General features: G+C 39.5%; 1 protein-coding gene across 2 annotated transcripts in view; it reads right to left on the bottom strand.

Moving 5' to 3' along the window:
• Nucleotides 1-484: 484 nt before the first annotated feature.
• The window catches only part of MED27 (mediator complex subunit 27), an 86,073-nt gene continuing 74,092 nt past the window's right edge, over nucleotides 485-12,465 (bottom strand). The window contains exons 6-8 of one of the 2 annotated variants that reach the window (XM_010012914.1): nucleotides 11,416-11,457; nucleotides 3,122-3,199; nucleotides 485-986 (exon numbers count right to left, since the gene is read on the bottom strand). In XM_010012914.1, coding sequence (XP_010011216.1) covers nucleotides 852-986; nucleotides 3,122-3,199; nucleotides 11,416-11,457 — 255 coding nt within the window. In that variant the 3' untranslated portion in view covers nucleotides 485-851. The remainder of the gene's footprint in view (nucleotides 987-3,121; nucleotides 3,200-11,415; nucleotides 11,458-12,465) is intronic. The other variant, XM_010012920.1, reaches the window with a different exon arrangement.

Here is a 12,465-nt window from a genome sequence, read left to right as displayed (position 1 = left end):
GATCATGATCTTCCCTGGCATGTTGCAGGTGAAGTTTAAATCCTGCAGGAAACATGCTGCGTGTGTCTGTGCTGCAGCAGCTGTGCTTTAGGGATGAATTCTTTCACTTCTTGCAGTCCTAAACCATGACATGCTGTCACTGCTCATCACACATGTTCTAACCACTTAATACATGCACATTATGCTAACATTTATCATTACAGTTTCAGTAAAGGGAAACATCTGTTGCCCCCACCTTAGACAGTACATTGCATCTTCCAAGCTGCCACATGCCTTTGAAATTCCATGTTTAATCAACACCATAATCTCTTCCACAGCCCCCCCCCAGCACTGAGATAAGCAGCCTTGCAACAACCACCCCCCCCCATCCTATCTGCATGAATCTTTCAATGTTTCCAGTTTTCCTAAGGAAAAGGGCAGCATTCCCCACCAATCCCAAGGATTCTGTTGATGAAATGAAAAATAAACATCACCAATTCTGGAATATAAAATTTATTTCAAACTTGTAAAAGTCTTCAACATTGCAAATTCTGTCACAAAATACAAACTGTACACAGGTATTTTCATTAAGGTTTAGAATAACGACTTATTACTGTCAGATCCCCCCAGACATGTCATTTCACCTCAGAAGTATCAAGTGATCACACACAGCTTCTTACCATCCTCTTCAAAATCCTTCAGTCTCACACATGCCTTGCAGAGTGTTGGCTTTTAAAGAGTCAAATGTGTTAGTGCAACCTCACTACTTAGCACAGGGTGAAAGGTTCAGAAATGGAACCACCTATCAAACCATCAGCTCTTTCCCAAGCCTGTCACATTGTCCACTCCTCGTGTTATCAGGGTCTGGGCTTCTATTGCCTGCAAGTGTCATGAAAAGCTTCGAGTGTTCGGAAATCCCTCCATGTGGGAGGCAGGCCATCCTGCAGAAACTTTCCGCAGCGCTGGCAGGGAGCCTGGAACAGCTTTATGTAACTTCTTAACCAGGTCTAAAAGGAAAAGGGAGAGAAATTAAGAAAACTGGATAGATGTTCCCCTTTGTCATCATTCTTGTCAAACAGCGATAGCAAGGACAGAGAATGTACTTTGGCGAGGCCCCAGCAAGGTATACAGTGATTTTATAAACAGAAACATGCCCAAGATTACAAGGTCACTGTATAGCTGAATTCCCACTTTATTAATCATGTTGTGCTTTTTTAGTCACTTAAGAAAATTTGTTAATAGAAATTCATGCACTCTGAGCAGGAGGTATTTGCACCCAGAGAATCATGATGGAAGACAAGTATTGTAACGTCCCTCATATTTTTCCTGGAATATAATTGTTCCTGATGGGTACCTTCTTCAACCGCATATTGGTTTGTCTCTTCCTATGATCATCTATCACACCCCTGCTGCAATCATACTGCAGCAGTCTGAACTCTTCATAGCTGAAGATACAGGGACTTTCACAGCAAGCTAACTTCCTCTCTAATGTGATTTTAAGATCAATATTCACTGGTCATAAAAATACCGTGCCATTTTAAAATCTGATTACAGTGATTACACAAAAGGCTAGTGCAGAACAACACAGTAAGTTCAGGTGTTCCGAGGTACAGTTCCTGCCTCTAGAGCGGATTGTTCCCATCATCATCCATAGCAGTGAGCATTATGTAACTCAATTCCCAACTCAAGGAGATCCATGACTAAAAAGCACCTAGGCCAGCAGATTTATACTGTGAAGGATGCACATGAATCTTGTCATTTAAAGTCCTATTGAATAGCATCGATAAGAGAAAATTGTTCTCTGAAGAAGAGGTCAGCACAGTTTATTGAAACAAATCCTTCCATCTTCATCAGAGCCTTCTCTATAGCAACCAAACCTTTGGCCGTCAATAACTCGCCTCCAAAAGAACTAGATCTTCTCTGGGTTTAGCAGTGAATACAAGGACAAGGGCAACAGAACAACACAAGTAAATTGCTGTTATTTACTCGAGTTTGGAGGGGCTTTGCTTGCAATACAGAGAAATCAAATTTTCTGAACCATAATACAAAAGTAGGTAAATGAAGTTCAATTGTGCACTTGAGACATCTGTTGACAGAAAGGAGAGAAAAAAGGGGTTCTTCATTTCCATCAGAAAATCAGGACGTCTGTATATCCTATCATGTGGATTGCACAACTGATGTGAAAGGACCAACACTTCTGGTGTGCATTTGGTTTTGCTTTCTTAAAAGTTTTAGTAGAGTTTTACCAAATCAGTAAGGCAGGTCCATGGCTTAACCAAAGGTGCTCCTCATCCTATTAAATATTAATTTTCAGAAACGTGTTGAACATGAATTTGACCAATAAGAGCTGCTCTGAAAGCATTTTTAAATTATTTTAAGATGTGCTCCAAGAGAAAAGACCTTTGCAACTCTCTCAGTGGCAGTTTTGTTAAATAAAGGAACCAGCACAGCAGGTAAGGAAGCCTGACTGTTCCGAAATTACACAGTTGAAGTTAAAGATGCAAAGAGATATTAGAACCAATGCTACTGTATACACCTAAGGATTGTGAATGGCAAAATCAGATGGCACTAACTGGGAATCTCCTCTTGTCAGAGAACTTCCAGCAGAGCAGACTTAAGTACACTCAGAACTCAACTTCCGGCAGAGCATGAACAGCATGAAAGGGCTGGGTCGTAACAAAGCATTCAGTTGAGTTTCTCCTACTGTCTTTCTAGCTGGTCCTACCCAAATAGGTATTTTTGGTATATTCCTAATATTGGTATATAGGTAATATTGGTATATTTAATAAAGGTATATTTATATTTTAATATAGGTATATTTATATTAACATAGGTATACATAATATAGGTATATTGGTATATTTAATATAGGTAATATTGGTATATTCCTACCAAATAGGAATCATCAAGCTAATACTGAAACTTGTGACAGAAGAACCACATACAGCTCAGTCTTCCGACACCAATTATCCCAGGGTAGTGAGAAAGAGCTCTTCATCCTTGTCCAGGTATGAGAAACAATAACTGTAATTGTTTAAACAGGGGAAGTTACAACTGCATCAGGAACTGTTTCATGTCAATCACTGTAAGCATGCTGAAGTCAGACAGACTGTATGAAAGATGTATTCTCCAATACACTTACCATGAAAGATCTGACTACCACATCTGGCATTTGAGGCAGCTGGTAGTGCAATAGAGCAGTGGTTGCATGATCTGTCACCTGTAAAAGGCAAAAGGAGAACATACCCTTATTCATCTGTGTTCTAAACAAAGCAGTGTTAATCTGCAGGAAAACAGCATAAATTCCACGGGGAAGTAGCAAACCAAGGATTCCAAGACATTCTCAAGGTAATTCTGAGTAGCTTTTGCCAGCGGCTTTCCATTCCCTCTGCCAGCTTCACACAAGAAGCAGTTGAAGCAATCATGATAAACAACTTTGTACACATTCAGTAAAATCAAACACACCTTTGGAAGTTCATAAACAGGATAAAACCTAATAGTGCTGGTAAAAGAATCTAAATTGGTGGCTCACGCGAGCCAAATGATGAGGAAGGCAACCAGCTCTGTGCCATACGGAACAATGCTAAGCTAACAAGCTTTGGACTACCAGCCCAGCCACAAAAAGCAAACAAAAAAAATCCCTTCTGTACCAAATAAAAGCATCCATAGCAAATAATTTGCCTAACTTTCAAATACCTACAGTGTAAGAGCAGAATCTATGCTCCTATGACTGAAATCTTGTGTGTTCTGTGAAATCACAAACAAGCAAAGTCACTAAACAAATCATGCCAGAAGAAAGCACTCTAGTCTTCTCTTTGTATGTTGCCTTTGGTCATTGTTTTACAGACAATATATCCCCTTAACCTGGGCTGATTTGCTCAACAAACAAAAAGCCATTGTCAATGATGTAGCTAAATCAAATACTTCTGGAAGACCTATTTATTAGAGGTTATGACTGCAAAAAACAACGCCCAAGCTTTGGTTTTGGCCTGTTTTATTAAAGAAAAACAACAAAACACCAGAATAAAAGATCTCAATATTAAAATGCATTTTAACAGAAAAAAAAAAAAAAAAAAAAGAGTATGCTCCTCTCCATTTTCTAATGGGGAAAACCTAAAATATTTAACTCCTGCAGTCCTATTTCAGGTTGCTTACATTGAACAAACAGAAATCAAGCTCTCAGTTTCATTTCCTTTGAAACCAGGAATCAATTAATAAGATTATGATTTATAAATACTTGCCTTACTAAAGGATTTCTAATAGAAAGCTTTTCCATTTCCCAGACAGAGCCATAACAAGACCTTACATCTGGGAATTACAGCCAGGCACAGTACATACAAAATGTGCATTATCCCATGTATAATAAGGAAAATGATTAGAGAAAAATCAGGAAAAGAAACCAATGTTTTGTGATAACATTATTTAATTTTTTTTTGCATCACTACCTATTTTTGCCTTCTCTGGCAGGAGGCACTTTGACAGCTCCGATACAAGTCACCCAAAGTAACTCAGCCTGTCACCTTCTAAAGTTATCAGCACAATCAACTTGCTTATTCCCCAAGTTCAAGGCTGAATGCAGAAAACATTGGCACAATTCTTTAGGCTGGACTATTAAAGAACTCAAGACAACACAACCACAAGAGCTCTTTCACATCTTGTAACTTGCAAATCTATTAATGGTCCCCATCAGTAATATCAAAGCATCCAACAAATGACACAATTGTCCAGTTAACGATTAAATTGTGTTTTCTACTTCTAGCATGAAGAAGTAGTGCTCTTTCCAGGGCTTGTCTATGTATTTCCCATGGTGTGTCTATATACTGTAGCAAATTTTGAGTAAGGTGAAGTGTGAACAGAAAACACAATTGCTATTCCAATCTAACTCTACTTGTTCCCAATATGCAGTTAGCCAGTGTGAATTGTGCTCTCTCCCTGGAGAAAGGGAGGCTCATGCTTGAAGCTATTCAAAGTAAAAGATACATTCCTGAACAAATCCATGCAGAGACAGGCTCTAATTCACACCATAGAAACTTCCTCCACAGAACACTACATCAAATCAGTCTGTCCTATACCAAATCCAGTCTTCAGTTGCACTACAATTTTAGAAACGGATTCTGCTCCCCACCAGTCGTGCATAACTCACTCCAAAAGCAGCTCCATTCAGTATGAATAGGGACATATGATTCTGACATTTGGAAGGGAAAACTTCTGGGACTGTGCACACTGTGGTGAGTTTGCAGAAACAGTCACAAAATGGACCTCAACCTGCCTAAGCCATTTGTGTATCACCATACTAAAAACAGTATTAGAAATCAGGTGATTAACAGCAGAATTCCAATCAGTCCTTTCTTTTAAACACATCTCTGCAGTGTTCAGAAATGTCTGCAATCCAAGCCCTACTCACTATATGAATTCTTTTCTTTTAAGATGGTGCTTTTATAGGATAGTACCAGACATGTCAAAGAATAGAAAGTTCTGAAGGTATTTATGAGCAACCGCTCTCCTTCTGCTGTATTTCTACTTCTAACAAACTGCTTTTGCTTTTTTTTTTTTGCTGAACAACAAAGTTGCTTTCTCTTGGCAGAAGAAAGTTGCTTAAAAAAACATACTGCTATTAACAAATTTAAATTGACTGGCCACTTTGGCACAGTTGCACATATGCTGTTCGTATTGTAATGTAAAGCTAATGAGATTCCACAGGGAGATAAAAGCCATCCCAGCATTGCTAGAACACTAATAATGTTTTCTGAACAAAATGGAAGTGATTTCTGCCATAAGCAAGTGCTGATAAAATGCTTCTAAAACAGATCAAAGTGGGTGTGATATTTGAGGAACAGGAGTATGGGAATGATCCCCCCAACCCACCCAGCAAAGAATGATATCAAACAGAAAAGAGCTGGGCAAATGATATAATGGCCAGTGCATGGGAGGAAGAACTAAACCCCCCCAAGATAACAGAGATGATGAGAAAAAGGACACACTGGCCAAGATTAAAAAAAGAGGGGGGAAAAAGCAAAGGGGGGTGGGGGAGTGAAGATCAATACCAGCCTTACTGATGGCAATATGATTTCACACTAGAGCAGAGCAAAGCAAAGCAAAGCAAACTGCGTATGTGCCAGCTCACTTAAGGGACACGCTTTTGCTTCCAGCTAAGTTGGAATCACAAACTAATTTATTCTGGGTGCAGGATGACATTTTGTACATTTCAGGGTTTTGTTTTATCTTATTAACTGCACTTCTATTGCTCTACCTTACCAACTGCTATGTAAGTTATCAGTCACTTTCTAATTTCTCTACCTCTTTTAAATGGGCACATATTCAGAAGAGCACGCATTGATTGGGATAGATGTTCCTCTGGACCTTGAAATAGATTTTCAAGAGATCTTGCAGAAAAGCTCAATATTTCACAATTCATATATTGAAAAGCACTTGGAATTTTTGTCCGAAAAAAGGCAAGACAGGGCAATCTCCTGAAGCACAATTTTGCTAAATAAAATACCTATTGTTTAACTAAGCACTTGAGACTGAGCAAAACAGACTTCAGCTACATGGAGAAACGAAATTGGCAGAGACTCAATCTGAACAAGAAAACTTCCCTTCTTGTTAATAGTTAATTATATGGCCAGAGATTTTATTTCTTTTTGTCCTTTTTGCTTCCAAATTCAAATTGACTATAACCACGTACTTCTTAAATGCATCTCTACTCCCTTGTCTCGGGTACTTTATAACGCAAGCATACAAAACAGACTGATACTGGATCAAATCTCATCTTCACTGTGACCTTGTGCTGATTAAATCCCATGTACTTGTCACTGGGTGAACAGCCAGACCCCAGCAAGTGAGCAGGAGTGGTTGGGCTGCTGCAAGAAACAACCTGTGGAGCGGGGAGACGTGAACTCCTGGTGCAGCCCCCTGCTCTGCTTGCCTGCTTGGTAAAGTTAAGAACAGCTCATGAGACCAACACCAGTGACGGGCAGAGAACAAAACCCCTGTTTTGTGTCCCTACCAAGCCAACAGCAGCCAGTTCTAGAGCATTTCTACCCCCTGCTCTGCTGAAATGTGGTGATGCATCTGAAAAATGGCATTACTGGTGTTCATGACACTTGTTAGTCATACAGCATCCCCAAAGCTGAAAATGCATTAAAAACCCCAAAACACTCTACAACTCACAGGTTGAGAAAGCTGAACAAGTGCTTCCTCTAACTGGACTAAGAAGCACAAAAGTAAAGACGTATGGCATAGCTTTGCTATACCTGGCATAAAACCCAAACCATAAAAATACAAACATCACAGACTAAATTACTGAAGCTGTCTCTCTTCTAGTCTTCTTACTGCCACATAATACACTTTTCAAAAGAAAGCACAAAACTTCCTTTAAGATTCATAACTTTCCTTGCCACTCATTTATTGGTTTATTCCCTCAAGTACAGCACTGACAACTCCATCTAATATAAAGGGATTCTCTAAATCCCCTGAAAGGTTTTTTAATTTTTTTTAAACCCCGCTAAGTTCATGGCCTTAACAGTAGCCTGTAACAATGAGTTCTGGAGGATGATCACAGCACTTCAAGGAAAGAAAAAAAGGAAGTTATTTTATTAATGTTTAGACCTTTCATAGTTTGGAAAACTGCACGAGTGCCTTTCTTCATTTCCAAGGATTCCCATTACTCAATCTTCTCTCCAGGAACACATTTGAGTCCCTCTAGAGGGAAGCTGGTGCACAGAACCCAGTGCCCAAGAGGCGCTCGGAAGGATGATAGATGGTGCCTCTATGAACAGGCACAGATGAACCCCACACAAACCCTTTACACACCCTTCCCCACTCCCAGTTCAGTAAAGCGCTACCAGACTTTTCTGAAGAGTAGGATTTATCACTTGTTTTCAGAGCTCACAGAGTGTTTAAGTTCTTATTTCACATGTTCTGCTTGTTTGGACTTGGTCACAGAGATTTTATGTTGCCCAAGGAGGTCTTTGAAGAGAGCAAGTACCGATCACACACAGGAGCAGTCACACAGGTGACCCTGGAACAGTCCATCTCCTCTCCTTGAACAGGCATCATCAATAGCCCAATATTTGCCTCATGCATGCATTCATCCTGCATGTGATTTTATTCTGAGATTATTGACAAGAATACATCTTCATACATTACAATACTTATGTGCCCTTGTAGTGGTGAAAATTGTGCTCCAGAGTTCCATCACTTTGGGATCACGCAGCTCACAAACAGCGAGATAGGCACAATCAGCTTCTCAAAGGTGAGGTTAAAACGTGCTTGGGAAGAAAGTTTAATGTTTGGCCTATCAAGCCAAAACAAAACCAGTTTGTGGCATGCTAAAACTGAAAGACCATTTAGGTGAAAATGAGACTCTGAGATCAGATTGAAATATATGGGTTTAAGCCTATGTATAAGACTTAAACAGCCAAAACTGTTATACAGCAAAACAAGCTATCTGCTCTTAACTGAGCAGCTTGATAAATGAAACAGTTAATGTTTGACACCATCTCCCATTGTGAACCACTCATAGCAGTTCACTATTCTGTATTTTCGCTTCTTCTTTGAATGCAAAGTTAGGAGTATTGCACCATTCTCTACAATATGTATTTTTTTAATCCTCTGGAATTTCCAGCCCTCGTGTTCACTCTTCTTCCCACCAAGATTTAAGCCCCCAAATATTTCCTTATTTCCTGTTTTGTTCCTCCTCTAGCGCTAGTGGATCAAGAGATGCAGGGAGGTTTAAGATAAAATAAAGAGGTTTAAGATCAAAACAGTTGCCCCTCCTGTGGAGTTTAAATGTCAGACCAACATGGAAGTCTGAAAAACCTTTTCTTAGCTCCTTGTGCTTTTGCCCTTTCAGCCTTCCCTCTCTTATTTCCCAGCTCCATTCTCTGAATCTAACCCTGCTGGTGGATTCAATGCCTTTAAAGCTGATTCACCCCAGGACCAGATTCAAGGAGTCTCCAGGGAACTTTGAAAATGACTGTACACTTTAACAGTAATGGCCCTCCAGGAGCCATCCCCCATCAAATTATACACACTTGGGTATCCTGCCTAATAAGAAGGAGAGAGAAAAGGCTTGCTGACACAGCCAACGTTTGCAAACAAAGAGTCAGGACAAATTTAGCATCGTTTGACAGGGTTGGATTGAAGATCAGAGGTCTCTGGTCCTTAACCTAGAAAGTCATGCTGCAACCCTGTGAGGATTTTGACAGGCTTGCAGCTACCACAGGCAGGTATCTTGTGAGCTCCAGATGTTGTTATATTATCATTGAACACAGAGTTTGCAAACTTGGTCCAGCTTTTAAAGAGAAACAGCCCTGCCCTTCAGAGGGATGACTGACTTCACAGTGTTAGAGGTAGCAGAGCTGAAAGGGCTGCCCAGCCTACTCGGTCGGAGCAGTTACCCATCCGTATTTTTCCTTCTCAGCACAGCCCTTCCACATCATGTTACTGGTCACTGCCATGAGAAACACATTTCAAGAACATTCAGATGTGCTCTGACACATTTACTCATTACTTTTTTAATGGCATGAAAACATTTGTTCTGAAGATCCTGCAGGATGGATCCCACTCTAGCAACTGAGTAAAATAAAACAGTGCTAAAGAAACTATTAATTCCCTTCATTTTGCTACTGCTGAATCACTAGTCCTGGGTATTCTAAATGGCTACTAGTACAGGTTCAGAGAATAAGGAAAAAACCAAACCAAGCACAGCACCAGAGAGAGAAAACTTACTAAGTTGAACCATAGTATTTTCTATCACCTTTTTGAAAACTTGACATAGGTCCTCGCTTTGATTTCTTCAACTATCAGCTCAATGGTACAGAATCTATTGATTAGAAATACCATCACCTTGCATTTTTATCACATTTTTCATGCGAGAGTCAGAGAGCACTATGTAACCAATTCAGCAAATAGCTCCTGTGAAGTCAGCAAGTATTACCCCAGCCTAAGAGATGCAGAAAACTGATCCAAACAGAGGTTAAGGTGCCCAAGGTAACACAGTGACAGAAAGGGAACAAAGAGCATAAAACCACTGTAAAAAATGCAGAGTGATGTTCAACTGGTCTAGAGGTAACCATTTCTTGTGCAGTCTTTTCAAAACCACATGATTTATTATCATTTAGCACAAGTTATGGCAATATGATTTCACCCTTGCCAGTTATTCTAAACCAGAACATCCAGGAAGAGGATCTTATGCCCAGATGAGGGTACAATCACACACACAGAGGGGGAAATTGAGACGATGCACTTAATTACAGAACCTTAAATTTATTCCATTGCAAAAATAACCTTAGTAACAGGTTACTAAGATATACTCTGGTTTACTTCCTGCTGTATTACCCTACTTGACACTAAATATAATATTTTTGAGGAGCAAGGAAAAAGGGAAGAATAATTAATCCACTAATCTCTGGGGTAAAGAATCAACCACAGCGAAATTCTGCTTTAATGCTAGGCAGAGAGGGAGAGCAACCAACCTCCCCACAAGCTGTCCTTTGATCTCTAGCAGGTTAATATCATAGGTCAAACATCTTCCCTTCTGACTGCATCTGAAATCTTGGAAGGAAGATGCACAAATACAGCCAATATGCCATTCTTTTGACCCCTGCTTTTATGCCCTTTCAGGTCCCTAACCCCCATTTGTTACACAAACTACAGAAGCAGATGAAAGGAAGCTAGTGTACCAGCTGGAGACTCAAGCTCCTTGAACTGTAGCTTGAAGGTAAGGAAACTAGAATTTAAACCCAGATCAATCTGAACTTACAGCATTTTTGACAAGAGGCCTTCAAAGAGAAACCTTCTCTTCCCTGCCTGGAAAATAGTGAGATACAGATACTTCCAAAACACTTTAACCTTCTTAAGAGTTTTATACTTACTGCTCCCCTTCTCCCATTGGTCTTTTCTTACTTTCTGGAGTGGTGTTCATTCCAGTAACCTACTCCTTTTGCTTACACCATCATGGGCAGAGAAGCAGGCAAAGTATCGACATGGAAAAAGCATCCAAACTCATTCTGGCAAGTGAGTTCTGCTGATTATTAAATTCAAGCCCTTAGGAGAGGAGGGACAACCAAACCCAATGAAAACAACAAACAAATGAACCTGAAACAGTCTTTCCTCCCCCAAAAGTTCTACGCTTAAAACCAGGAGTGCTTGAAGATTCCTCAAGAAATTTTAATGCAAGAGCAGTATAATCTCCAGTTTCCTATTCCAAACCACGGTCTGGAATTGTGATGGGAAATAAATCCAAATTAAACAGCAGCAGAAGTGATCTCCTTTTCTACTCATTGTTTTCCACTATTACAGATTGTTTATTATCTGCAAGCTATGGTTACAACAGAGTAACTCCTGAATTCTTTTACATAAGGGCCTAGATATTCAAAATAAACGCTGCATGTCTTTTATATGCATTATGTAGAGAGAAATTATGTGACTTACCTTCTGAAAAACTTGATAGTTGGATTTAGACCATATGTCAAGCTACAACAGGAAAGAAAGAAAGAAGAGTTATATATTACAACACATAAAGAAGCAGTTTTATGCAGAAAAAGCAGCTACGCAGCTATTCAAATTAAAAGAGCATGTAAAAGATTTATGGGGACATATTTCTTAGTTCACTATTTCGACCCACTGCCTTTACCTGTTGCAATCCAAGAAAGGGAATTAATGACACAAGATTTCCTTTGTATTGCAATGAAAAATGAACATGGTTCATCCCAGTTTCAATTAAAATGATATATACAAGACCTGTTGAATTAATGTGCTCTCTTTAGAAACAGCAAAATCTTCATTTGTATGGGGTTGTGGCTGATCTATGCAAATATTCATCAGCTTCAGTCTGTTTCTAAAATGAGGGCATTTTTATTAAGTTTATGCTTGTCTTGTTTCTAAATAAGCTACTCAGTTACAAACGACACAAAGAACGTTTAGCTGAATTAAGCCAAAGCACTGGTCTACTGGGGCTAAATAAAACATCCCTTAGGAAACTGTATTTACATTTGCAGACAAAACCCACATTAAACCAGATTTAATGCTGTAGATAACTGCACACATCCATGAATTAAATGTGTGTTCAACTATATACAAACTAAAAAGACAAAATTGAAATAAGTTTTATTAGCCCTGGAAAGCAGAAGGTAAGGCTGTCCTTGTTAAACAACTAAATGGCTCACATGTTAAACAACTTCAACTGACATGCTAGTGCTCTTTTAGCCCAGCCCCCTGCAGTATCTTGTACATTGCCAAGGAAAAGCAGCAGGGAAAACCAAGAGGAGCTTCTGTCAATCCCAGACTCGTAAATCACTTCTTTTCCCTATAGATCCCCCTGTACTCAACAATTCCATATTGTCACAGGTAAGGTGTTTGATACAGTATTAACCTGCAGAATCTGTCTAGACACAAGAAATAAATTTATGAGTGAATTTATGAATTTGTGAAGCAGGAATAGCCCCCGTAGTGCTTCATAACATGGTTGGGCACATGTTTTCC

This window comes from Nestor notabilis, unplaced genomic scaffold (assembly GCF_000696875.1).
Source record: "Nestor notabilis isolate BGI_N333 unplaced genomic scaffold, ASM69687v1 scaffold26120, whole genome shotgun sequence".
Lineage (NCBI taxonomy): Eukaryota > Metazoa > Chordata > Aves > Psittaciformes > Psittacidae > Nestor > Nestor notabilis.
This window is presented reverse-complemented; position numbering and strand designations above follow the sequence as displayed.